We start from the raw sequence: 27762 nt of genomic DNA on the forward strand, positions 1-27762 counted from the left end.
CGGTCCCGCGGCGCCGTGGTGTGCCCTGAGTCGGTTGGGAGTTTCTAACTCAGAGGATGTTGCCTCCCAAGGGAGGATGTGTGATCTGAGAAATGAGGGAATAGACCGAACCCTTTGGAGTCGGGCAGCTTTTCAGAAATTCTCTCTCGGGGGTTGCCATGTCTTTGAGTGACAGAAAGAGCAACCCACCATTAGAAACAGGCCTAGAGGGATTAGGAGACGTCTGTCTCCTCATGCTGCCTGGAAGACCGCGTTTCTAGGCAGACCAAGAATAGCTGATGTCCTGAAGGAAGCCAGGCCTACTGTGGCGCTCAAGAAATCCTTCTATGCCCTTCCTGATCAGCCTTCAGCACCCTAACACTGGCCGGAGTGAGGAAGGGTACCCCGAGAGGAGAGAAGGGACCTCTATTGGGGTACTCAGCTTAGCTGGGTTTTCTCTGTAAGTATTGGTGAGATGTCTGGACCAGGCTGGCAAGCCCACTGGGTGCCTCACCCTGAACTGAGGCAGAAAAAAAGAAACCCCCAAAGGTGGAAAGGCGGTTTATTTGCAAGAGAGACTACTACAGTAGGAGGTAGGGCTGAGGGGCACTGCTCCTGGCAGGTTGGGGCAAGGAAGTGTCTGGCTACATTATGCGGTTAGGCTGGTCCTGAGGGTTTCCTTAAGTTGCCCCTGCCCACTCTAAAACATCTCCCAGCTGTTTTGAAAGTGGGGAACTCGGAAGGCGGGAAGGTCACAGAGTGAAAAGGTCAAAGATGCCAGCATCCGTACCACCACTTCGTCCTCAGGATCACAGTTACCTACATAAACGTGACAGCTTGTCTACTGAACTTTCACTTTTCCTTGGAAGAATCCTCATTTTGTCCCAACCAGGATGCTCCCCTCCTCTGAACCTTTAGTTCTTAAACGGCGCGCTTCTCCAAGCTCAGACACTTCCTGGCCCTAGAGATCTCTGCGCCCACACATGATGTCTGAGCATGGCTACCTGGACCAAACTGGCAGGCGGGAAGAGAGCCAAGCCTGAGGCAACCAGAAGAAATGAGTATGGGGTTAAGGCGCAGGCCAAAGCCCCTGCTCTGCTGGGCACTAGTGGGCAGAGTTGCTGGGCAGGAGGCCTAGAAGTTCTCATAATGGTGAGAGAAATGAGTCCGGTCCTGCTTGTTGATGAGCTGACAGGCCTTCTCCACATTCTTGGTCATGCCAGGGGGACCACAGCTGAATACTCCAATCTTTCGGACCTATTGCAGGAGGAAGAACCAAAGGTGGACATATTTACTGGCAGAGCTGGGTCAGTATTGGTCAGCAAGGCTTATGTTTAAGGTGCAGGCTTTGGTCCTATTAAAAAGCCATCCAGTGTTCCCACTGAAGGTTTATTTTTGTACCATGCATGGTGAGGGCTAGCTCACGATAAGTCTAGCTCAACTTTGTAAGTGCTAGGTCACTGTAAAAAAAGGCCACTTAATTAACCAATGTTCAAATTCCAGGGCAGCTTGTTGCTTATGAGATCTGTGGCCAGCCTACTCACTGTTCCTGGTGAAAATTAGCTCCATCAGGGCCAGAGCAGTCCTGAGTAAGGGATGTTTCTAGTATTGAGATCTTCCATTTGGTGGATAAATTTAGGGCTTCCTCCTTTCTTAGCACCTTAGGGTGACCCCCCCCCCCCCATCTATGCTTTTCTAGTCTGTAACCTACCAATCTGCTAACAGGTAGATTCTTGGCAGTGACCAAGTCTTTCCCTGATAGAGCAGGTTGGAGAGCTTTGCCCGCACCCCAGATGATAAAAGGGATGAGAACCTGGATGTGGAGGAGACTTACCTGGGGATGAACTTCCTGCAGAGAGTTGAAGAAAGGCTCAAAGGGAGGGCGGCCAAAGTGGGTGACAGAGCGCAGGCCCGTGAACAGACTCCGGTTCAGCACCTTCTGGAAGTGCCGCTCACAGATGTACTGGGGGAGGAAGTGGGCACAGAGGATCATAGCCAGGCATGGCCAGGACCAGCTCTTGGCCCTGATAGTGTCCCACCTGCCCTGCCTGGTTGGCCTGGCCTACCAGCATGGTGGTCCTGAGGTCAAACTTCTCAGCCAGCTGGGTGATATAGATGTGCACAGACACCAGGTCCTGGTGGTCGTTCTCCTCCACCTCCCGGATGATGTCAGCCAGCCACTCAAACTGCCTCTGAGTCCTTGTCACCCAAATGAAGTAGATCTGAGGACACACACCCCATGGGGCTCAGGGCCAGCTCAGCTCGGCTTCCCTACACGTCAGGGATCTCTACCCAGAATTCTGACCTAAGCTAGCTTGTGACTGTTCCCAGACCACCTGGGAAATAGGATGTATGGGAAGTAGGACCAGGCTCTGACAAAGAGAGGTGGTACCAGACTAAGAGCCTTCGACAACTGAGCTGAGGAGAAGCAATTTCCTCAGGCCAAACCCAGCACTTCCTTCAGTGGGAGACGCTAGAGCAGGAGGCTGCTCACTGCTGAGCAGCTGCCTAGAGGCAGAACTTTGAGCTGAAGGGCATTCTCTGGAGCAGCCACCTTGGGGATCCCCAGCTGCCTGAAAAGGGATGAAAGGCCTCTACCAAGAGGAAAAGCCAGGTGCTGCAGGTGAAGGAAGGAGCTGTCACCCTCTGAGTGCTGTAGGCTGAGCCTCTGCCCGTTGCATTCCAGCACGCCTGATTCACCTGCCAGGCCCAGATAGACAAGCAGAGGCCTGCCATTGGGTCTGAACTTCAGAAAAAGGGCCTGTGTGGAGGGGGCCTGAAGGCTTGGCTGTGCGGCTAGGGCCAACCCACGGGCAAGTCCTACCTGGGCACCTCCCCTCAACCCTGAGACCTGAGCCAGTTTTACTTGTGCCCCACCCCAAAGGTGCCCTTCCCTCTCCCAGGCAGCACTCTGAGGGCTGGCCTCTTCTGGATGAGGGAATGCGGTTTTGTTGATTGCTTGTTTTGTTTTGCCTCCCTTCAGCTCTTCCTGGAGGGACTCTCACAAGCAGTTCCTGTGCAGAGCACCCCATGGCTGAGTGAAGGAGCTCTTAGAGGCTGGGTGGAGTCCTACAGACATCAGTATACCAATTCCGCCTGTCAGGACAACCTGGCATCTTTCCAACACCATCCTTCTCTGGGTTTCAGACCAACTTGTCCTTGCCCAGAAGGTAGAGACACCAACAGAGGCAGGAGATAGGGGCAGTGCTGGGGGAACCGTGGGCTGGCACTCACCTTCTTACAGAACACTTGGCAGCTGACTGATGACTTGAAAACCAGGTCTTTAAGGATGGAGGCAAAGGGGGTGACCCCAATTCCAGCTCCCACTAGCACCGACACCTCAAATTTATGCCACTCCTGGTGGCCCTCTCCAAATGGCCCATCGAGGTACAGCTGTGGGAAGGACAGTGGTTTTAAAATTCAGCTTAGCCCGAAATGGACATGGTGGGCAAGGAAACGGAGTTACAAGACATGAGGAAGAATACAGGGTGGGGTTGGGTCTGTGCTGCTCTCTGGGAGGAGGTAGTACAGCAGGGAGCCTGGTGATGCGGGGGGGGGGGGCTATAGAAGTGTGTAGATAATCTGGGCACCTTTGGGTATCTGGCACAGGTGTCAGCGGTCGGAGGTGAGTAGATCTCCCTGAGGCGGGTGGTCCAGGGTCCAGCTGCCCGGATGTGCAGACTGAGTGTGTCCTCGTGGGGTGCCGAGGTCAGTGTGAAGGGGTGGTACTCAGTGGTCCCCAGAGCCAGGCATGCAATCCTCACCCACTGCCCTGACTTATACTCAAAGCCCTGGGGCCTCTGGAACCGCAGATGGGTCACTCCTAGGAAGGGATGGTGCAAGAGACTGTTGCCCTGAACCCAGCAACGGTATGATCTCCAGAAAGTTCCTCTAACAATAGCCTCAGCTCTGATGACAAGGTAGACACTCCCCCACTAGAATCTTGCCTTGCAGAGGAGCTGGGGGTGAACAGGGCAAGGGGAAGCCTGGCCTGGGCTCTTCTACTCTCTGTCTAAAGAGGGGCCCACGCCTCAAGCAAAGAATATTCTCATCAGATTACTTCTCCCAAGGACCCCAGGTCCCTTCCCTTCCCCTGGGCCAGGACAGTAGACTGCCTGTGTCCTGTCAGTTCCCTTAATAACCAAGTGGGTTCCCTCACAGTCTTCAGGCTTGTACCTGAAGGCAGCAGCTCGGCCTTCACCACGCTGATCTCCACCTTCTTCCGGCTCAGGCTCACCAGCTTGTCCCCCACATAGATAATTGCCGGAGCCAGGAAGAAGATGTGGAATCGGGGCACCTGGATCAGAGCAAAGCTGCCGTGGATGATGAGCTGCACAGGATGAAGAATAAGGCTCAGTCCAAGTGGTACACACAGCTTTGACCTAACCCACTGGGGTATCCATTCCCTACCTCCCATGAATCTGTTCCTTCTAGGTTCTGAGATAATCACTCCCATCCTCCAAAGCACACCAAAGGAATACTGCCATTCTGTACACAGCCAAGGTGACCCCTACCTGGATTCTGTAAGATATCCTCTGTGTGTGTGTGTGTGTGTGTGTGTGTGAGAGAGAGAGAGAGAGAGAGAGAGAGAGAGAGAGAGAGAGAGAGAGAATATCTCACTATCTCAGATGTAGCCCTGCCTCAGCCTTCTGAGTACAGAATTTAAAAGTCTGCATCAACACACCTGGCCAACGTGGCTCTTTCCTTATCATATTCTCTGTCTAAAAAGCTTTAGTGAGCTTCCCATTGAACACTCTGGCCTTGCAGCACTCTGGCCTCTGGACTCCTACTAGCTGGTTCTTTCTCCCTGGTCCTTTTGGGTTCAGAATCTTTGCACTTACAGGGGTAGGGCAAGCCTGAGCTTTCTTGTCCCTAGATCTCCCCATGGCTACTCCATCCCCCTTTCCACGTCTCAGCAGAAATGACACCTCCACTGCCTATGTCCATCACATCAGAGCATATCTCTTTCTTTCTATTTTCCCTCGTCCATGGTCAGCCTTTGTTCATCCACATGTGTATTCTTTTCTGAGTGGTCTGAGGAGGTGGAGACTCTGCTAGCATTGTCTTGGATCTGCATGATGCCTGCTGGGTACGCATCTGGCACTTGGTAATTGTCGTGGAAGGGGTTGCCCTGTTTATTCCACCTTTTGGTGGCTAAGAACATCTAACTAGTCTTTTCCATGAGATACCTTGGCAGCTTATAACCCTACCCAGGACTCTCTTCCCCTTGTTTCCTTTTCTTTATTCCCTAGGATTAAACCTAGAGACTCACAGTGCTAGATAAGTGTTTTTACAACAGACCTACAGCCAGCTTTTTCTTACTTTTTACTTTGAGGTAGTCTTAAGGGTTTGATCAGGCTAGCCTTAAATTCACTCTGTGGACCAGGTAGGCTCTGGACTTGTAATCCTCCTACTTCAGTCTCCCAAGGAGCTGGGACGACAGGCACCTGCTACCAGGCCCAACTACAAGGTCTTCCGTAAGCCATGCCAGCTCCCTCTCTGCAGCCTGTGATTCTAGAGACCCCCTCCCTCGCCACCTCCCTGGTTCACTGTTACCTCAGCAACAGTGTTCTGCTGGTTCTGCCTCAGCCTCCCCGGCCACTCATTTTCCAGCTCCTGCGCTGGCCCCATTCCATCTGCCGCCCCAATCATGGGTGTGGTCCAAGCCTGCTTTCCTCTCCCTGCGCTCCGCCATGCAGCATGGCCTCTCTGATAAGCCATAGCCATTCTGCCCCATCAGCCACCCCCACATGTCACCAGCATGTCCCGCCACCACCCAGGCCTGCCTCCTCTGTCCCCTGCGTATCCTGTCACTCCTGTGGCCCTTGCATCTGTGTGCACGCCCTTCTACCTAGGTCCTGCTTCCTGGATTGCTCTTCAGCGTCCACTCGGCCTTGTCGATGTTTAGTTTCTCTCTTCTAAAGCTGTGGCTGAAGTCCCATTTTCCTCTCAAAGTCACCCCTAGCCAGGTCAGCGTAAGTGAAACTCTTCCTCCGTGACTTCCTGTGGCTTACTGTTGGGGCACTCTGCTCAGCAATCCCTTCTGTTTGGTGTGAATGTGGCACTGGACTCTGCAGCAAATCCTAAGTTCCCAAGGGCAGGAATCGCCACCTCTGTTGGACTTCCCACAGAGTTAGGAGAAAGAGGCCCTTGCGTTGCTATCTATTTCAGTGAATTCAGGTCTCCTGTTCAAGAATTCCTTCTCCAGTCAAGGGTTCCATGTGTTTTAACCTTTCCCCACAAGTGGTGGAGAAGTTCAGTCTAGGCTGTTGTCAGCATGGACATTCTTTCTCAGAGTCTGCTCCCTCCATCCCCGGGGATAAGTGGGAGGAAGTTTCTTTGGCCCTGAACTCCCTAACCAGGTAAAATGCTCTCAACCTGCCAGGCTGGGGCTGCCCAGTAAGCCAGCGATGTCTACAACCCAGCAATGAATCAGAAAGCAGTCTTGAACTTAGGGAATCAAGCTAACCACTGTACTGGGTCTCCCTACTCATTTTATCACCAGGAACATATTCCTAGCAAAAGCAGTAGGCATCAGGCTAGGACTCCACCCGTCATTGGGGAGGGAGGGAGGGAGGAAAGGAGGTCATTAGCTAACCAGAGCTCTCAAAGGAGGGAGAGATTATTTGGAAGCAAACATCAGCAGTTCTAGAAACTGTCCTAAGCCGAGGCAGATAGTTATTTCAAAATCAGGAAGTGCTAAGCCACAGCAATAATCTTCCCAGCTAACAGTGAGGATAGAGCTGCATCTGGGAGGAGGGAAGTGGGATACCAGGATTCAGCCACAACCAGACAATGGTACATTCTCCATCGCAGAACAAAAGAGACCCCTGTGTACTGTTCTGCTAGGAGATAAAAATGCTAGTCATGGGGGCTTTGGGCTCTCTGAATGCCAGCAACCAAGCCATCAATCAACTGGTGGGAAAAGTAAGGGCCTCAGGACTTGGTTTAACTTCTCAGTCACCTTAGGGTGCCCTTTGGGGCATACTGTGTACCTGAGGCAAGGGGGCAAGCACAGGGACCCAGGTCAGAGTCAGCTCAGGAATTCAGGTCAATCAGCTGTTGACAACACAGTGGAGGGGTGACAGGAGCAGAAGAGAGGGGAGGAAAGAAACCATGGATCCTAGCTCGAGAAGGAAGTAGGATAGGCGTGTAAGAACAGTAATGTCAGAATCAAGCCTTTGCTTGGGCCTGCTCTCGGGCACTAACAGGTGTTGTCTGAGTCCTGAGTCACGGCCAGTGTCATGGCATCTCGTGTGAGTCTACATCAAAGAGTGCCATGTCCTGTCCTCCACTCCCTTCCTCCTGGCTGCAGGCTCTTCCTGTGAACCTCCCCCATCCCTTCCTCTGCCACCTAGGCCCTGACAGTCTTCAGAGACCCAGCCATTCTGTCTGTCTCTGATGCTGTGTCCTGAACTCTCCCTGGAGCCTGGACCATGCTATTACATCTCTGTTGTCTGTCCATGGTGTCAACAACTCCTAATAAAGTCCTTTTCTCCAGTGATGCCAGCTCAGTGTCCTCTTGGACCACTTGCCCCACCAAAACCTAACCCGGTGGAGTCTCAAAAGTCCATCTTATCAGCAGTCCGGCTGGTGTTTCGAGCAACCCTATTAACTTCATAGGTGTTTGGTTGGGTGGTATGGCTAATGTGTTCTCAGATGAGATCAGAACAAAAGTAGAACCCACCGAAGTTTCTCTAAAAGAATAATTCTTCCTTAAGGTGCAAGCAGTCCACCCAGGAACCAAAATACCAGCCACGCAAAGGCAGAGAAAGACTGGAGAGAAATGGTGTGGGGGAGTCTGTGAGGAATGCGGGTGAACCTGGCAGGGCTGCTACCAAAAAAACCCACGGCAGGGAGGGATCTTCCGAGAGGCGCGTAATGGGTTCGGCCTCCTGGAGAGCCCCACACTATAATTTCCATCTTTATGGAGGGATATGGGGAAATGGATACTTGAAATAACTAAGGGGATGGAAAATCAACGTCGAGCCCTCAATGCCTCCCTAGGAACGTCTTGTCTGCACCCCACTGGCCCGGCTCACAGCCAGAAACTCTCACCAGGACATAGAGAAAAATGTAGAGGTGGTGGGTCAGCCAGAAGCCCCGGAAGCTGCGTCGGCGGAAGTGGTGGGAGGCGAAGACGTACATGATGGCCAGGGCCAGGAGCAGCAGGACTCCAGTGAGGCCTGGGAAGAGAAAAGGGCAGGGGACTGAAGAACAATGCTAGGCTGTCTTATCACTGATCCGCCTGGCCGTTGCAGGGCCTGGCATATTGCACGCTTCTCAACCGTGTGCTGAATGAATGAATGCACAGAAATCTCTAGATGAGACACTGGAAATATCAGGCCCCATCACCATGGAGCCAAAACTGCACCACTATTTTTGGTTATGGTGACATGAACTCTGGACCAATTTGTGCCTGGGACCACACCAAACAGCAAATTGACAGAGTCCCTCATCTACCCGGAATTGGTAGAAAGCCCCAGCTTTCCTGGAGGATTCCATGCCAGGGGTACAGAGAGGATCATGCTGAAGCCAGGACGGGGTGTGGAAACACAGAATACCTCAGTGATCGAGGAGGAGAAAGACGGTACTTAGGAAGATTAGAGCCCTGATGTGTGGGAAGGCAAAGGTTAAGGAGGGATTGAACCGCAGCCTGTAAAAGTCGTGAGCAGAGAGAAGAGCATAAATACAGCCTTATCCACCAAATCCCAGGGTGCGGAAGGCAGCAAGCACCCTCTGAAGTTCAAAGCAGTAGGATTTTTAAAAACCTGCTGTATTTCACAGAAGGAGTGAAAATGAAAAGCACATTACCCCAAGGAGGGAACAGACTGAAAATATAAATAGGCTTAGGATCAATCTTAATAGATTCACAGCTATTAGCTCTGAGTTGGGTGATTGCAGTAAGCTAGGAATATTCCCCAACCTTTGTCAAGGCTTCTTTATGGTGTGGGTGGGGGCTTCTGCCTGAACTGACAAAAAAGCCTGGTCCTTCTCCCATGGAGCTGGGGCACAGCATTCTTCCAAGCAACGGTCATGATAAGTATAAATATTATGAAGAGGGCCTACTCCCAACCCTCTGAGAACCAGTTCAGAATAAGGTCCAGTAAGCCCCTCTTAGGGGGGATCTAGCCCAAGGTTGAGGGGAGCTGTGATGCAGCCACCAAAGTTTCTCACTGCCCAGAAGTGTCCTCTGGGCCAGAGGGCAGAGCCTGGCTCATCATAAGAATTGAATGAGTTTGGCTATTCAGTGACAGACGGAACCCATAGCCTGGAATTTGGAGTCAAGCCTAGACATTCAGAGAGGGGAAGAGTTCTCACCTGGCACAGTCTGGAAGAACCACCAGTAATACTTCTGAGGGAACTCTGACCTGTGTGGAAGGCACAGCAGGGAGTCGCGAGATGAGTTCTCTGAGAGTTTCCTTCAGGTTGATCATTGTCCGTCCACCCCAGAAGGTGACCCCGTTCTCTGGGCCAAGAAGATCCTCTACCTTCAGGAAATTCATTCCTGACACACACACTTACCCATTATCATGGAAGAGGCCAGGGAAGAGGCAGGAGAGGACACTGAGCGGGCTGACAGAAAACAGGTACACATTCACAGCGTGGCCAGCACTGTGTAAGACTAGGGAAGACCAGACAGGGTAATGAGCCCAGGGGCAGCCAAGCGAGGATGCTCAACACATCCGAGCGCCAGACAGACATGGAGGAATGAAACAGCACCCTCGTGGTCCGGGCTGCTGACTGGTAGTCAACCTCCTGGTCCTCCCCCACTCCACCCACGAACACAACCACACGGGTCTGAAATTATGCCATTAGAAGCTCATTCCTTTGGTTTCCTTCTCGGATCTGTTTTAAAGCATAAGAACTAGGAGAGCAAGCATTTCTACCCTGTCAGTTAAAGTTGAGGGGTTGAAAGTATAGGAAAAGCCATTCAGGGCAGGGTGGGCTCCTGAACTTAACTTCATCCCATAAGCCCAGCTAACTCCATCCATATGGAAATGGCCACCCAAGAGCCACATTAAAGTTAAGTGTCAGTGGGGATGGGGAGGAGCCCCAGAGGAGGGGAAGCTAGCAAAGGCAGCAGGCACCCAGAGAATCCCAGAGCAGCAGCCCCTGCCTGTGAGGATGATGGCTGTGGAGGCGATGAGGCGATGGAAGTCCACAGCGGCATCGAAGGGAATGTAGCGGTTGAGGAAGGTCTCCCGCAAGAAGGTGATGAGGTTGCGACACATGGTGAGCAGGATGTAGGAAAACATGAAGGAGATGCTGGCCGCCGTGCCCCGGGACAGGATGATGCCCACACGGGTGGTATCGGTGATGCCGCTGTGGTGTGCCGCAAAAGCATAGTCTGTGAAGGGACAAGAGTGCAGTTGGAGGCGACGCTATCATCACTTGCCGCAGCCCATCACCACCACCACCCTGACCTGCGGTATATGATGTCACTCACAGTAGGCCCTCTCCAGAAAGAGCGCCCCAGTGATGGCGTAGAACACTGCCACACAGCCTATGTGGCGCCGATAGTTCTCAACGAAGCGCTTGAACTGCTGCAGCGTTTGGTGACGGCGGCTGTGTTGAAACTTCTCTCGGTGCGCCTCCGTGAACAGCAAGGGCTGGAACGAAGTTACCCTGGGAGACAAGAAGCCTTAACCTTTGGCCTGTGAGACTCAATACCAGTGGAAACCTGCTACCCCAAGGGGTGTCTCTGAAGAGCATCCTGGAAGGACAGGTTCAGACCCTTAGTAGGCTACACCTACTGAGTCTAAGTGAGGGCGGATCTCCAAGTGATTAATTATTTCACCTCTGGGGCATACACAGCCTCTACACCAGGGTCCATTCACACAGGCAGCCCCTTCCCCTCCCTGTCTGTTGCTCCTACCAGGCACCCACAGTTAGCCTATGGAAGGCTCAAGGGGCCTGTCACAGTTAGCTTTAGTGGTTAACTTGACATCCCTGGGAAGAAGTAACCTCCACTGAGGAATTACCTTCATCAGATTGGCATGTTTGGGGCTTTTTGTTGTTGTTGTTGTTAACTGATGTAGGAAGGCCCAGTCCACTGTGGGCGGTGCCATCCCTGAGCAGTGAGCCTAGGCTATATAAGGAAGGTAGCTGAACCGATAGAAGAAGAAAGCCAGAAGCCAGCGCTCCTCTGGTTTTTGCTGCAAGCTCCTGCCTTGACTTCCTGGCGTGGCCTCTCTCTATGATAGATTGTAACCTGTAAGCCAAATAAGCCCCTTTCTCCCCAAGTTGCTTTTGGTCATGGTTTTATCTCAGCAACAAAAACCTAACTAGGGCAGGTTCTCTGCGAAGGCCCCCCAACTTCCCAGACAGAGGTGAGAAAACGTCCCTGAGTCCTGAAGTTCCTTGCCCTTCCTACCACTCTAACATTCCTCAGTAGGGAACTGTAGTTCTGGGGCAGGGAGTACTTATCTGCCTATAGAGCAGAGTACTCAGCACAATGTCATGGGTGGTTGAAGGGGCATTGACTTTAGGGGCAAAGCAGCCATACTTCTTGCCAAATCTCCGTCGGATCTCTTGAGGAGGGTCTGTGTCCATGGGGCACTGTAGTCTCTGTGGTGATGCCTCCGTCTTGATGTTGTTGCGGGCACAGTGGGCATTTATTCTGGGTGAAGGACTAGGAAGGAAAAGCGGAAGGTGTCTGCCAACCGACCTCCTGCTGCCCTGCTCTGCCTCCAAACCAACTTTGTCGAGGAAAGATGAAAACCCTCCACGCAGGACAGCAGGAGTCCCCCAGCAAGGGGGACAGAGAGTGTGTTCCAGTGGAGGTCGCCACATGTAACTGTGTCCTTTCCGAGGACACTTGGCCCCGGCAGTGAGTGAGCTCTGCCTAAACTCAGCAGGCTTTTTCCTCATCTGGATACAGGATATACCCACTTGGAGGAAGTGTGCCCTTTTTCTGTTTGCATGAAGGTGCTACATGGGCGGTGCCCAACCTCAGCCATCCTAGGGACAAAATGACAGCTACCCCATATACCCAGACAGAAACTCACCAGATCTTCTCCTGGCTGATGTAGGAGGCTCGACGGCAGAGATTCTTGATGACTTCAGGCACTTCCACCCCTGCAACACAGAGCTTGGTGAGGGAACAGCTCAGAGCCCAGTCCAGCTGAGCCTAGCTCAAGCACAGGGTCCCCCTCTTTCCTAAGTTCAAACCTGTAGAAAGTCTCCATCCAGAGGAGGACCTGCCTCTGGGGACCCCAGCCTCAGTTCTTGGCCCAGTCCAGTGAGAACCAGACTCACCTATCTATTATTGATCAGTGTAGCTATAAGGGAAGTCATTCAAAAGTCTTTCTGGGTTGGAAAAATGTTCATAATACAATACTGAAAACTTCATCTCATTTTCCCGTCAGGGCTGCACACTGAGAACAAAGCAAGGCTGAGCTGCAAATCTGAGTTCTTTTTGGAGGGGATGGGGGTTGAGACAGGGTTTCTCTGTGTAACAGCCCTGGCTGTCCTGGAGCTCTCATTGTAGTCCAGGCTGGCCTAGAACTGACAGAGATTCGCCTGCCTCTGCCTCTTGAGTACTGGGATTAACGGCATGTAGTGCCTGGAAAATCCAAGTTCTTACAGGAGACCTGGAGCCTCCAGGGTGCTTCTAAGTTCTAAACCAACCCCGAAGATGTCTTGGCTCATGGTGAACTTATCCACATGAAACCCAAGTGTTTAAAGAGTTATTTTAAACTTATGAGTGTTTGTATCCATGGATTGCTGTGCATCATATGTATGCCTGAGGCCCAAGAGGGCTGGAAGAGGACACCCAATCCCCTGCAACTTGGTTCCAAGTGGTTGTGAGCAGCCATGTGGGTGCTGGGAACTGAACGTGGTCCTCTACAAGAACAGCAGGTGTTCTTCACCACTGAGCCATCTCTCCAGCCCCAAATTCAAGTGTCTAGCACCAAGTGCCCATATCTGGACTCTCCAGTCGTTCGGCAAACAGCAAATGTGGTGAGGTAGTAATCCCGAAAGAACTCGTCTTGGTGAAAGAGAAGAGCTGTTTGTAAAGCCTGTGTGCCCTTTTCTGTCGTGTCAACCCTTTCAAATAAGCTCAGAAGGAAAGAGCAGCATGCAGCGATGACTGAAAGGGAAACAAGACGCCACACACTGTTCACTCAGTCCCCTGCCCGGTCACACCAGGCCCGGTATCCCCAGGACTGTGTAGCCTGGCTCACCTCTGCCCTCAGGCCCAAGTACCCATTGCTTGGCTTCCTAGGAAAAGAAGAAAGCTACAGACTCAGCTTTCCTTTTCACCAGCTCCCCTTGCCCGCAGGCCAGAGGAGGCCTTATGCAGAAGCTGATCCGCATCTTGCCCAACGCGCTCCATCGCTCAGCAATGCTGCTAGCCCCCACTGTTCTCAGAATCCCGGGTTTGGTCTCAACATGTTCCAAGGAGAATTTCAAGCTATGAAGACGTTGTGACAGCTCAGGGCATGCCACACACAGACCCTCGGCTTGCAATCTGTCCCATCCGTCACTCTGACCCTGACCCCCCACCCACTTGAGTCAGACGCAGGTAGGGCAGGAGGTAGGGAGCAGACAGTGTCGTTGGACCTTGACGGACTCAGCAAACGTTTACTAAGCACTTAGCCAGGAGATAGGGCGGGAGTTAGGGGATAAAACCCCAAATACACCCCACCCATGCATCCTAGTCACTGAGAACGTACCCTGACCTGAGTAGAGCTGTAACAAAGAGACACTGTTTCCTCCTTGCTCTGGGCACTAAGCTCAGAGGTGCAGGGGTGGGGTGGCTTTGGCAAGGATCCAGCAGAAGCAGGGCTCCAGTCAACATCTCTTACCGAAAATTGAGTGTAGTAGCAAACATCTGTTTTCCCAGCACTTGGGAGATAGAGGCAGGAGGATTACCAGAAGTTCAAAGCCAGTCTGGCGTGCATAGCAAGTTCCAGGCCACCCCGTCACGCACAGAGCAAGACTCTGTCTCAAACAAAAAAAATGTCTCCCACCCACCTCTCACCCCACTGCAGCAGCCAGGCTACATTCATGGGCCCAAGGCGCTTCTATCTTCCTGGGCCCTTTTCTCCGTACAAATAAAAATAAATTAGCAATGTTATTTGATAATCACATGAGCATCATCCAGGCTGGCTATATTATGCATTCATTATTATACTGATTTTTTTTCCTTCTGGTTCTCAGATAAAGTATTCTGTGGGCTCCTAAAAGTGTGTAGGCCTTACGCCTCCTGACAAATCGTCAGCCAGCCTGCCAGCCAGGCAGCCCCACCTTTGACACAGAGCTGTGTGAATCGGAGATCGCTGTCATGGTCCCGCAGCATGAAGTGGAAATCCTCCCAGGTTAACTCCTCCTTGTCCTGGAAGCCCGACTCCCGGAACATGGACTCCACCACCTCAGTGAGCTGGGCCTTGGACAGGCAGTTGTTAGAGATCTCGATGAAGGACCTAGGGTTGGGGGCGGGCGCACCAAGCCCAGATACAAAGGCTCGCTGACCATCCCATCAGATCTTCCGGGAGAGGAAGGCTAAATCAGGGGCCCAGCTTGCTGAATCCCAAGTTCCCTAGTAGTTCTGGAAGGCCCTGGTTACAAAGATAAGGAGGAGGCCCCCTGCTTCTCCTTTATAACTATTTCTGTGATGGACCCTCCTCTTCCTGGAAGTCCCTGTCCTGACTTAACTCTCCTTGCTGTTCTGGAAGACCAACCTTAGCATCCTAATGAACTCATCCTTGGAAATGAGGCCATTCCCATCAAAGTCATACATTCGGAACATAAGGCGAGACTTCTCCTCGGGGGAGCCTGGAAGAAGAAGGGTTCTGTGAGGAGAGCCCAACCCAACCTCCAGAACCCCTTACTAGACTCCCAGGCATCTGCCGTGGACTCGGGGCTCTCTGTTTCCTATAGTTCGGCCACACTGCACTCCTGCCCCTGTCTGAACATTATTTTCTCCTTTCTCACCTTTCATGAAGACTACCAGGATGTCCAGGAACTCCCGGAAGGAGAGGTATCCATTGCCGTCCTTATCAGCCAGAGAAAACATGGACTCCACAAACATGTCCTGGGGCTTGAGACCCAGAGACTCTGCAAACTCAGCCCTGCTCAGCTCACAGGTCAGGGCCTCACGCACTTTCACTGAGGAGTCCAGAGGCAGAGTCCCTGCATCTGCCTGATTGATGTCCAACACCTGCATTTAGGCAGACACAGGAGTTGGGGGGCGTCCTTCACTTGCAGGTTTGTGGAACCACTTTCTGAGGCATCTGTCCAGCACACACCCCCATAAGCAGTCCAGGTCTGTGAGTTACAGCTATGCTACAGAGGCCTGGCCTTTTGACTTAGCTGACCAAACCAAGTATGCACATTTGACCCGACCTGGGCATTTGGAGTTACAACCGATAGGTTCCAGAAATGTTGTGACCTCAGCACAATGCTGTGATCTGACCTCTGTGATCAGAGACACAGGGGTTAGAAGAGTCAGAGAGAAAGTAGACACAATCGAAGACAGGCCTTGCTTGCCAACAGTATCCTTCCCCCAGATCTTCCCAAGCCAAGACGAAGTCCTCCTCCCTTTGGGGTTCCTGAGACCGTGTTTATCCTTTATGTCTGTCTTCCATCTAAAGGGGCTGGCAGAGGAGAATTCTTATTGTGGGTCATTCTCCATCTTACCCAGGGACTGCCTCAGCAAGAGAACAGCCAGTGAGGGAAGCAGGTAGGCCAAGGCCATAATACCTGTTTTTCCTGCCTGTCAACAGCTGCTCAGTCCAAGCCTGGCTGTGTTTTCATGAGGCAAACACTACAGCTTCAAACAAGGTGCTTTAGTGGAAAGAGCCTGGGGCTGGAGGTAAGAGACCTGGGTTCATGTCCCAACCCTGCCATCTGGGTGCTGTGTGCCCTGGGGCAGTTCCCTTCAGTTGTCTGGGCTTCGTTTCCTCACCTGCCCTATTTATCTCATAGGTTATGGCAACGATCAACAGGAGCGTCTGTGTCGGGCCTGTTTTGAGAGTACAGGGCAGCTAGGGGGAGACCTAACAGTCCGTGAAGCTTCCAGAACAAGGTCTTCCCTTCATCCTGATGACATCTGGACTCAGTGCAGGTGCCTGGATCCCACTGGGACCCTAGCAGGAGCCACAACCCAGCAGCTTAGGGTTCCCTGGTTCTTATGCACACTCACCAGTTGGAGAATTAATCCTGGCCCAGAGTCTATGTACGCATGGCCATTAAATGATATTCTCCCGTGTGATTCTCTCCCAGCTAGGCAGCTTACTCCTTCCCAGACATTAATTTTCTCCCTTCTACAGGGCTCCTCTGCTCGGTCCTACCTACCCACTCCCTTCTCCTGGGCCAAACCTTTTCTTTGTGTTCTTTACAGTCTTCGTCCCTTACCACGTGAGAACATCATCACTGGCCCAATAGAACGATTAACTTTCTTGGGATGCATGCTGTATGTATGTGTCTACCCTGAGCCCCATGCTGGGGACAGAACCCAGGGTTTTACACATCCCAGAAAGCACTTGATCAGTGAACTGTGTCCACAGACACCGTTGGTTCTGAGACAGTAGTCCAGGCTGGATTTGAACTCCCAATCCTCCTGATTACAAGTGTGTACCACCATGCTTTCTACATTAAACCTCCTATTTCCCCTCCAGCGTTCTATCCAGGTTATCTTTAAGTTTGTACCAGATGTGGGCATCAGTCTTTGGACTTTTCCCCTTCTATCTAATTTCCCCACGTCTTCCCAGTAGTTCTCAGAAGTCCAGATGGTAGCTCCATGGTGCACTCCCCGAAGAACAGAACTCTGGCTCTGGAAGGGGGGCACAGAGCTGGCTTGCTCTGCCTCATTCCTGTACACTGTCTCCCAGGAGACTGGACTGAGTTGGGTAGGAACACATCCACAGGAAGTGGGAAAAGAACTCAGAGAGCGCTTTTTCAGAAGAGCGCCAGCTCTTTACATGGTCCTACAGACTCCTCAAAGCAGAATAATCTTGGCACTGTGCCTTTATTTTGTGTATCTCCTCTGGGCTTCCGTTTCCTGTTTGGGCTGAAGAGAAGGCTCGGGAGTTAAGAGCACATACTGCTTTCCAAGGGAACCCGAGTTCAGTTCCCAGCACCAACATTAGACTTCTCAGGAGGTTCCCAACCATTTCCCTGCCATTCGAGTTCCTGGGGGATGTGGTGCCTCTGCCCTGTGAGCAGCCACACTCATTTGTGCTGCCCTGCCCCCATGGACATAATTAAAATAAACCTTTTTTTTAAAAAAAAAAAAAGCAAAAATAGGGCCAGGCTGTGGTGGCGCACACCTTTAATCCAGCACTCGGGAGGTAGAGGCAGGTGGATCTCCGTGAGTTTGAAGTCAGCCTGGTCTACAAGAGCTAGTTCCAGGACAGATTCTAAAGCTACAGAGAAATCCTGTTTCAAAAAAACCACACACACACACACACACACACACACACACACACACACCATAAAACCTCCTGAGGGTATCAGGGTGATCAACCCTAAATTTCTTTTCAAGGCTGAAGACATAAGATGAGGGTAACAAAGCTTTGCTACCAGATTTTACACCCTGTTCCAGACCTCCGAAAAGGAGCTGAATGCTGTAGTAACTGCCATAATCCTGCAGTCACCTTTTCTTCCGAGCCTGCAGGCAGAATCATCCCATGATGAGATGCTCCCTAAACAGAAGCAGGTACTCCATGATGGGAGCTGAGGCTGCCCACGAAGCAAAACAACATCATCTTGTGGGAACTAGAATGTTCCTCTCACTAACACATTCTCTGGAGTCATTTGTAGAACTGAAACTGAAACACTAACCTGCCAGATCACGGTGTGACTAGGGCTGACTGTCCATGCATGCCTCAGACCACGGTGTGACTAGGGCTGACTGTCCATGCATGCCTCAGACCACGGTGTGACTAGGTGTGACCAGGGCTGACTGGCTATGCTAATCTACCAGACCATGGTGTGACTACGTCTATAATGTAGAAGTGCAGGTCAATACCCCCAAAGACAGCATTGCGATGTTCCAGCTCTGTCTTCCCAACATGACTATGTTGACAGACTCCTTGACTTTGGTTTGTGAGGCAAGCAGCTGAATGAACCTAATTAGTTGGGACATGCCCCTATGTCCACTCCTGTAGATCTGGTCTCTGACCTGGGACTCTAGTAACATAAACGTCTGGTGACTTGACCTAAATCATGACACTTAGTTAAGAATTCAAACCTTGAGTTTTGAATGATCACCCCTATGGCCTCAAGCAAGTAAGGGTGCGCGCGCACGCACACCAGATCTGATCCCACGTACACACCTGGGAGAAAAGGTGCCTGAAAAAAGTCTCCAGGAGGTGACTCCGCTGTTCCCTGGTCACTGCCACCCTCATCAGCTCCTGCTCCCGCTGCTCCCACTCCTGGAAGCTCAGCTCACTCTCCTTCAGGGCCCCCCTGATGTTTTCTACCAACGCCTGCCGCTCTTCCTCCGTGTTCAGCAGCAACACCTGCAAAGGCAGCAGGAGCAGAAGCAAACATGTCAGAGCCTCTCAAAGAAATGTGTTTCGCTTGGGTCACACCAGGGGTCATTGGTGTGGCCTGGCAGAAGAGATACTGTCTTTCCATTTACAGAAGAGGACTTCAGGTGAGCATTTACTCCATGCTGGAGAAAAGCCGGAGGTGGGGAGGGGAGCCTAGGGTGGAGTGGACCCACAACCGGCCTCCTGTTTAACACCCCTCCAAGTGCCTGGAAATCCCCTAAACTGAAATGAGGGAATAGGGAAGAGGACGCAGCTTCTTCCAGGAACTCCTAACTACCTAGGACACATAAGAACATCCTTCATAGAGAAGGAAGCTGCCAGTGGCTGCCAGAGTACGAGGAAACTATCAGCCAGCATGGTCTAGAACAAGACAGACATGTTCAAGTTCATCTCTCTATCAGGCACTATATCTGGGGACTAGCGACCAGAAACCCTAGCACTTGGCTCAGCGTTCCTTCCCTTCCACATAACTACCTCAACTGCGATGGGGGCCAGCAGGGCCATACCAGGTCATACTCCTTGGGGATCTTGAGCAGCAGGGCGCGGCGCCCACGGTTGCTGGACAGAATGAGGTTGACCTGCTGCGGGGGCCGCAGCTGGATGGTACGGAGCACGGTGAGCCTGCCATCTACTACTCGGATCTGTCCAGGCTGCAAGTGTACGAGCACCGGCCTGCAGGGCTCCTTGCGGCCCTGCCACTCCGAGGCTGGAAAAGAAGAGATGGGGCTGGGTCAGCTAGGGTGTAGAACGCATCGGGAGAGAAAGAGAAGGCCAGTACAGGGTCTCAGCAACGACTCGGCCCCTTCCTAAGCCCCAAGGGTCATTCTCTTATCAACAGTTCTGCTGTTCCTCTAATCCATGAGGAGAAGAAGGACCGCTGGTTCCTGAGTGTTTGCTGGATATTCCCTGTAATGCTTTGCATTAGTTATTGCATGACTTCACAACCTAAGATACAGGCACCGTTAGGATCCCCATTTTACAGAAGAAACAGGTTTAGAGATTTAAACTAAAATCTGCCTAAGGTCCAACAGCCAGTCTGCAGTGGTGGAATCAAGATTCCAATCCTTGCTTGACTTCAGTCCTTCATTAATTGCTCCCGTTGCCTGCGATTCCAGAGTAAGATGCCGCAAAACCATCCGGGACTTGTGATTCATAACCCTTTGAAATGAAGGCAGGATCTCATGACTCTTCCACTACTCCATCACATTCCATTTCTTTAGGATCATTGGGAGGAGCTTTGCAACTTGGAAAGCTGCAGGTCCAATGCCTACCGTGCCTCTCCTCCACCTGCCCATGCTTCCCTGACAGCCCTATAAACGAGAATCCTTTTCCACAGGCTTCTGAGATGGGGGTAGGGACCAGAGCCCTAAGCCATATCCTTCCCATCACCGCCCCAGCTACCCCCAGGCCTACCTTCTACTCCCCCTACAAGCTTCTCAGACATGATGCTCTGGCGGTCCTGTCTCTGGAGCCTCTTGAAATTCCTCATCCGAAGCCGGGCAACAATCCAGGCACTGAGCAGGCTGACTGGCATGAGAGTGGGGGGAGGGTATTCCAGGAAGTGAGGGTGGAAGCAGATAGGAGTCGCTCCCGTCTCACCTCCTTTCCTTAGGATGAGTGCTCCCTAGTCCTCCCTTCTGATGCTCCTGCTGCACAGCTTTCCAACTGTGGAGGCCCCATTAAAGGAACGACTTTGCATCCCACGGGGAACTCTGGAGAGTGTCTAAAATATCTGTCTTGTCACCAACAGTTCCATTACTCAGATCTCTTCCCAGCCAGGGACTAAGTCCACACTTGGATTTCTCAAACCACAAACCATACCAGGCTGCTGGGCCACCCACACAGAGCCTTATCATGTTCCTGTTCCAGAAACCGTGTCTGCCCCAGCTCTGCTTCTCAAGTGAGGATTTGTCTCTGACAGCTCCCTAGGCACAGCCTAGGCACCAACAGGTGCGGACCTGGGCTCTTACAGACTCTCGGCCAAGCTAGGCCTGGGGGCATCTCAGGAGATCAAGGAGGCAAGTCTCCTGGGAGCTCACGTATCTGCAGCAAGACACCTTTTCTTCTGCTCGCGTTTTTTCTCACCACCCAGAGGGACAGCTGCTCTGTACTATTTGCTGTCATACACAAAACAAGCCCAGCTCACCCCTAGATTGCACCTTTCAGTAGCCCCATCTTGCCTACCCGTTACTCTCCTACCTAAGGGGAAGCAGCAAAGGGTCCCAATGGTGAGTCCGAAGCCAAATCCACTGCCCTTGAAATAGTCCCGAATGAAGAGGGGGACACAAGCTGGCAGGCCCTTGGTGCTGAGCTGACTTGGCTGTGGACAGGGGTCTCCTGGGGAGGCAGAGGAAGTCAGAATATTGAGTACGGGGCCACAATCTGGCACAAGCCCACTGAGGAGGGTGATAACAGAAGAAAATAGGGTACTCTGGGAACTGGAGAGGAAGGGGGCTGTTTATCCCTGCCATTGTAGCAAGACCATGGCATTTGCCTATGTGGGTAGCAAGCAGGTCCCAGCATGAACTTCAACACACACACACACACACACACACACACACACACACACACACAGAGAGAGAGAGAGAGAGAGAGAGAGAGAGAGAGAGAGATGGAGTATAATAACCTCGCCTTCATTTGACCCTCCTAATGCCACTTACAGCCCCCATCCCATCCCATTTGACTATAAGAGTCCTTCCCAGGTCTTTGAGAGAGTCGGTCCTCTCCCCAGTTTATCACCTCCTGGTCTTGTGCAAGGGGCAGCTGTATGTGGCAGCCCTGGTACCCCAAACCAAACTTCACAAGGCAGAACCTTCGGTCACACCACACTTGGAGTGTTCATCCGGCCTCATCAAACCAAGCCTACGGTTGAGGAAGGACAAGTCTCTGAACCACCCCTCTAGCCTTCTCTAGGTCTCTTACCTGCAAGCCAAAAGAAGACATTCGGCTGCAGGGCTCTGGGGTCCACATTGGTGACAGCCACTAGAATGTCCCTGAGGGAAGTGTTTCTGATCTCTGCAATTTCTTCCTTAGAGAACAGTCTGGGCATAGGAGAGGCGGAGAGCTATCATGGTTAGGGAGAAACTTAGGACCCCACACTCTGGTATCCCATGGGCAAATCGTCTCTGGTCCATAGCTGTTTGTGAGAGTCTGCCAGCCTAGGGAGCTGCCAGAGACAAATCCTCACTCGAGAGATCCAGAGGGACTGGAATTGAGGCCAGTTGTAGGGTCAAGCAGAGGGCTGTGGTCCAGGCCTCAGTAAATCTGAGACGTGGCCCTGGCAAGCATTACCCATTCCTGCTGTTCTCAAACCAATAGCGATCACCATCCCGAAGTCTGACAAATTGGTCGAGGACAATGGTGCTGAAAAGAGGCCCAGGGTCCCCATGGCTCTCCAGAAGCCCTCCTGGGAGCAGCTCCAGCCGAGACAGGTCCTGATTGTATAGGGCAGCTGTGGCCTCCAGCACCTGGAACACAGGAGGATTGAGAGGACCCAGCAACCAGCCTTGGGCAAAGAGACAGCTCCCAGGGATTAGCCGCAGGCATGATAATAATAAATGACCTGAACAATATCTCATTCCTAGAGATACACCTATCTCTAGGGATTACACTATTACACCCTAGGCTTTGCTCTGAGTGCTTTACATAAACTAGAGCGTTTACAGGAATCTTTCCACATATTCAACATCCTGTTCTGTGAACTTTGAATAAAAGCAACAGCCAGTCGTCTACATAGTTTCTTGAGAAGGAATAGACCTAAGAAGCAAATCAGTGTGTGAGAGGCTGAAGGGCTGAGTGATACTATAAAAGGCTTCTATCCTTAGAGTTAGAAAAAAAAAACTTTAAAAAGCTAAATCCCTAGCAATCCGTGGTCCCAGTTGCTCACACCTTGTAATCCCAGCACTGAGAGACTGAGGCAGGGGGATCACCATGCACACTGCTTGTTTTGAAGCACAGTCTCACTGTGTGTGTGCCAGGCTCGCCTGGTACCGAGATATTCCTGCGTCTGCCTCCCTCGTACTGGGGTGTAGGTTTGTGTCACCTCACCCAGTGCCAGAGCTTTCTACCTTGTTTTTTTTTAACAATATATTTTTTCTTTTTTTTAATTTTTATTTATTTATTATGTATACAATATTTCGTCAGTGTGTTTGCCTGCAGGCCAGAAGAGGGCACCAGACCCCATTACAGATGGTTGTGAGCCACCATGTGGTTGCTGGGAATTGAACTCAGGGCCTCTGAAGAGCAGGCAGTGCTCTTAACCTCTGAGCCATCTCTCCAGCCCTCTACCTTGTTTTTAACTTCATTTTATTTTCTATTGCGTTTAATTTTTGTGTGTAAGCTGTGTGTGAGTGCAAGATGATGCGCATGCGGACCCCAGAGGACAACTTTCAGGGACTGGCATCCTCCTTCCACCACGAGGACCCTGGCGAATCAAACTCAAGTTGTCAGGCTCGACAGCAAGTGCCTTGACCAACCAAGCCATCCCAGTGGCTCCTATTCTTCACCGCTGTTCTTAGTACCTGACCAGACTCATTTCAACGACACCTAGCTGAAGCCCATGACTTGTTAAATTGATTTGTCTCACGATTCCTATCGTTATAAAAAAAAATGTTTTAAAAATGTTTGTGAGGCCACTGTACACGTTACTTTTGGGCAGAGGTGAAGAGAGTATTTCTTGAGACAGGGTCCCCTGTAGCTTTGGCCAGCCTGGAACTTGCTGGCCTTGAACGCCTGGACCTCCTACCTTTGTCTTCCAAATCCTAGAATTACAGGCAAGAGACACCATGCTAGACATAGCACTTTCCCATAATAAGCCTTTCGATTCTTTCCAGTAACTCTACAGTAAGGGCAAAGCACAGTGCACTAGGCACACAATCGTGGAAACACCTCTATGCCTAGGTGGCTGTGCCAAGATGACTGTGCCAAAACGGTAGGGCAATCAAAGTTGCCTGTTGATGAGTAGATAATGCCATTTGCCCACAGGTGATAGCTCAGAGTGTAAAAGCTAACTTAGGGTGAAGGCAGTGGGAATATCAATACATAGAAACATAGTTTGTACCTAAGCCAAGGGCCTGCATTACCACTCTAGGGCTGTCAAGAGTAACAAAATCAATGTCTACCACGTAAACGCATTACATGCAATAGACAGTCAATACATATTTGCTGGACCTTGGCCTTCAGAGTCAAAAGTCTAATCCTGCTAGACTTGGAATCTCTTAACTTGGTGGACAAGATTGGGAAAAGTGACCTTCATGAGTTTTGTCTCCCGTCAAGCGCTTGTCTCTAGTAACCATGTTTTACTATCCATCTTCCCTGTTTGGGGATGGTGTACCCAGACCCTCCCACTCAACCCTCTGGGTCCTAACCCTTCCTCACAGTGCCATTGCTCCTCGAGAGTGAAGGGTTGATGTCTTGCCAGTGGGAAATGGGAGGCAGACCCAGTGCTGCTCTGGCATTGGTGTAAGAAGGCAGGCCTAGATCCCGACCCCGCTGCAGGCAGCTGGCCACGTAGTCTGTACGGGAGAACTTCAGTGGACCGGGCCAGAAATCTGAAAAAGGAAGACTAACGCGTTGGAAGAGGTCAAGGGCCATCAATGCAGCCTCCAGTCCAGACCGCTCCAACCAAAGCCAAGAACATTTGAGCCATGGAGAAGGAATGGGGCCACGGTCAGTGGATCAGAAATTTTCCCAGCAAAGGATGACATACAGCCCTCAGCCCTGAGAACTCCCCGCTTCCTGGCTCAGGTCCAGCAGGATCTCCTCCCAGGGGTCAGAGGTTCACAGCCTGCAGGGACAGCCTTGGGCTCACCTCGCACATCCTCAACCACTACATGGTCCTCTCTCTCGGCGATCTGGGAAACCATGCCCAGCAGCAACGCATCCACATCTTTAGCACTTCGTAGGTTTGGGTGCTTAAGGAGTTGGGAAAAGAGGGATATGGATAATGGAGCCAGAGGTTGGGTGGCCTGGTGCCCTCCACCACATCCGCCATATCTTTGAGCCCACTCAGTCATGTCTTTTGCTCCTGGTGGGCATTCCTCAACTTCGGGTCAATTCTTCACTCAGGGAAAATGATATTCCCACCCAAAGCCGATGTCTTGGAACACAGAGGATCTTTAAACGTTTATTCTGTCCTAGATTTGACAACATGATGGGCAAGGTCCCTAGACGCTCATCTCTGCTCTCTCATTAGCTAGTTGTATGATCATGGAGGAGTCATAGGACCTGTCTGAACTTGCTGTTCTCCTTTTACTAGGGGAGAGCCCGGGACTAGTGGTATATATACTCAACTCTCAAGCAATTGCCTAGGAGGGACAGCATTGCTGGGTGCTCCAAAGCCTCCAGGGACCCAGAGCTGTCAAAGGAGATGACATACCTAGGAGGAACAGTGAAGGTGGAACCGCACTGAGCTCATAGTGCCCCCTCCCCTCCTGTCTCTCATATCTAGCCCTTGGGTGAGGATAGGGGACTGACTTCTGACCAGGTACCCAAGCTGTCCCCTTCACTCTAGCCCATCCAAGCTGCCTATTGTAGTCCCATTGTCTACCTTCTTCACATACTCAGACACATGCACACACAACACAAACACACAGCATATATATATGTATATATATATATATATATATATATATATATATATCCAATATATGCCTCCAACTCTAACCTCTCTACTCCAGTAGCTGTTACAGACCCGGAGGGCTCCGGAGAAACTTGCATTATTGGCAATCCTCTGGAAGTGGCAACTGGCATCCCTAAAATGCAAAGAGCAAGAGTAGTTACTGAAACCACAGGGTCCTAATGTCAGACATCAGCTTTGCTCTCCAAGACTTCAGCCAGGGGTCACAGGCCATAGCCTTTCCTATTTTCTGTGTAATCAAGACATCTGACCTTGGTAGTTACTGAACTGACTTTTGGAAAGTCCTATCTCCCATCTGACCAAATGTGTGAAAATTTGGCCATGAATATGTTTTATCCGCACCCTTTCCAAGCGGATAAGAACACACACAGATAGCACCCATGCACACACAGTTAGGAGTCCTTTGGTACCACTCGGTAGGAGTTCCAGGGCAATCAAAATAGCAAATCCACTGATGCATACATCCTTTATGTAAAACAGCATAATATTTGCCTATAATCTATGCACAGCGACCCATACAGTTTAAGGACTCTCTGTATCTTTGTATGTGTGTTTTGCACAGACATATTCATGTATGTTTGGATGCAGGTGCATGTGTGAGTGTGCATGTATGTTTGTACACATGTATGTGGAGTCCAAAGTCCTTGGGTGTCAGTCCTTGGAAGCTGTTCACCTTGTTCTTTTGAGGGTCACTCACTGGCACCTGGGACCTGACAGTTAGGCTAGGCTGGCAAACCAGCCGTCTCCAAGGGTCTGCCTGTCTCTGCCCTCAGCATGGGAATCACAAGCCTGAACCACCACATCTGTCTGTTTACAGGATGTTAGAGATTGAACTCTTGAACTATGGGCCTCGTGCTTGAGTGGCAAGTACTTTCACCAGCTGAGATAGTTCCCCATCCCCTACATTCTTATAATATTTAATATGACATAAATGTAGTCTAAATAGTCTTTAGATTTTATTCTGTTAGGAAGAATGGCCCTAAAATGTCTACAATTTCAGTACAGAAGGAACTTTTCCGGATACTTAAAATCTGAGGTTGATTGAGTAGATAGGGAACCTAACATTGTAAGGGCTGACTATATGCGCACTACCTGTATATACTTTTATTATATACACATCATCTATACATAGTTTTATTTATATGTATGTATACATTCTTTTTTTAGAGAAGGTCTTGAGTAACCCAGGCTGGCCTTGAATTCTCTGTATAGCAGAGGATAACCTTGAACTCCTGTTCCTCTTGACTCATCTCTAGTGCTGGGAAAAGAGACTATAAGGACGCACCACCTCTCTCTCTCTCTCTCTGTCTCTCTCTCTGTCTCTCTCTCTCTCTCTCTCTCTCTCCTTCTAAAGATGAAGTTTTCCCATTTGGCCCACCCTTGCCCTCTGAGCTCAAGCAACTCTCCCATATCAGCCTCCCAAGCAGGAGAGACTACTTTAGAGACTCGAACCACTGCAACCAATTATATGTATGTATTTCTAAAGGATGCAAGCTTCTCTCTTTGATCAATCAAGTGTATACTTCTGTAACCCAGCCTAGGAGGCAGAGGCAGGATGATCTTAGCAAGTTCCAGGCCAGCCAGGGCTACACAGTCCTGTCTTGACAAACCAGCGACCAAACACATACAAACAAAGCACACGGTTGTGGGCTACAGACAGTCCACACCATGCACAAGGGTCTGTTCAAATCTCCTTTCTTTATTCTCACCATTCTCTCTAGAAACTAGCTGCTCCAAACTGATAGAACCCTGTCCTGCTCCAAGACACAAATATGTGAGCCCCCTCTCCTACCTCATGTAGACCCCAGGGGGCACCATGGTGGAGAGGAACTGCTCAGAGGCCACCACAAACTCCGGGGAGATGCTGGGGTCCAGAAATGGATGGTATCCTGAGGTAGGAGGAGAATTGGACCCATGAAGACTTTAAATACTCACTACCAACCTTTCTTCAAAGGATACTTAGCAATCTCTCCGCCCTCCTCCCCATCCCCTCACCTGCATACTTTGGGGGAGTTTGCTTCAGGAAGCTGGGCAACCACTCATACATCGCAATGTTCTGAGGGTAAAGAGGTATAAAAAAAAATGTAGGGCTGGGCCAGGCAGGATACTGAGCCCAGGAAAGCTTACGAGTAGACACTAGGACCCAGCAAAGCCAATCATGGGAGAAAGATTTAAAAACAAGAGCACCAAGAATCAGGTTCTTCAAATATTTACTGAGAGGGAAATGTTAAGTAATGATCAAACCCAAAATTATCTGGCATAAACAGGGTTTGCCTCTCTATCATGTACAGTAGTTTTCCCGGATCTCCAGAAAGATGGACCATCTTGGAAAGGGGCATCATGGGAAGGAGCATTGTCCAAGGCTGGGGAAGCTTTCCTGGGGGAGCCAGATCTCCCTGGATCCTACACGCAGGTGGGCCCGGGTCAGGCCGCCGCACTCACCTGGTAGGTAGCAATGACCCTCTTGCGCGCATGCTGGAACAGCTCCTCATCCCCCCAGTGTGGGTGCTCCCGCGCCAACCTCCTGGCCCACAGGTTGTGGTAGCGAAACCACAGCAGGCCCAATGCCTGCAGGAAGGGCTCCCTGTTCCCGCGCTGGGCTCCAAAGGCTGCATCCATGTGGAGACAGAGGGGGTTGGA

The 27762-nt window shown here is 51.1% G+C and overlaps 1 protein-coding gene across 2 annotated transcripts in view; it reads right to left on the bottom strand.

Moving 5' to 3' along the window:
• Positions 1–525: 525 nt before the first annotated feature.
• Positions 526–27762, bottom strand: part of Duox1 (dual oxidase 1) — a 33979-nt gene continuing 6742 nt past the window's right edge. The window contains exons 7-34 of one of the 2 annotated variants that reach the window (XM_050134061.1): positions 27565–27731; positions 27118–27178; positions 26915–27011; positions 25150–25237; positions 24295–24397; positions 23862–24034; positions 21777–21952; positions 21408–21526; positions 20685–20822; positions 19899–20012; positions 18992–19191; positions 18267–18452; positions 14923–15148; positions 14670–14763; positions 14236–14411; positions 11991–12060; positions 11489–11614; positions 10430–10608; positions 10100–10330; positions 9505–9604; positions 9301–9350; positions 8038–8165; positions 4156–4309; positions 3570–3802; positions 3214–3372; positions 2046–2201; positions 1814–1942; positions 526–1236 (exon numbers count right to left, since the gene is read on the bottom strand). In XM_050134061.1, coding sequence (XP_049990018.1) covers positions 1114–1236; positions 1814–1942; positions 2046–2201; positions 3214–3372; positions 3570–3802; positions 4156–4309; positions 8038–8165; positions 9301–9350; positions 9505–9604; positions 10100–10330; positions 10430–10608; positions 11489–11614; positions 11991–12060; positions 14236–14411; positions 14670–14763; positions 14923–15148; positions 18267–18452; positions 18992–19191; positions 19899–20012; positions 20685–20822; positions 21408–21526; positions 21777–21952; positions 23862–24034; positions 24295–24397; positions 25150–25237; positions 26915–27011; positions 27118–27178; positions 27565–27731 — 3956 coding nt within the window. In that variant the 3' untranslated portion in view covers positions 526–1113. Of the gene's footprint in view, positions 1237–1813; positions 1943–2045; positions 2202–3213; positions 3373–3569; positions 3803–4155; positions 4310–8037; positions 8166–9300; positions 9351–9504; positions 9605–10099; positions 10331–10429; positions 10609–11488; positions 11615–11990; positions 12061–14235; positions 14412–14669; positions 14764–14922; positions 15149–18266; positions 18453–18991; positions 19192–19898; positions 20013–20684; positions 20823–21407; positions 21527–21776; positions 21953–23861; positions 24035–24294; positions 24398–25149; positions 25238–26914; positions 27012–27117; positions 27179–27564; positions 27732–27762 lie in introns of those variants that run through there. The other variant, XM_050134064.1, reaches the window with a different exon arrangement.

This window comes from Alexandromys fortis, unplaced genomic scaffold (genome assembly GCF_014885135.2).
Source record: "Alexandromys fortis isolate MF-2015 unplaced genomic scaffold, M_Fortis_MF-2015_v1.1 scaffold_6, whole genome shotgun sequence".
NCBI lineage: Eukaryota > Metazoa > Chordata > Mammalia > Rodentia > Cricetidae > Alexandromys > Alexandromys fortis.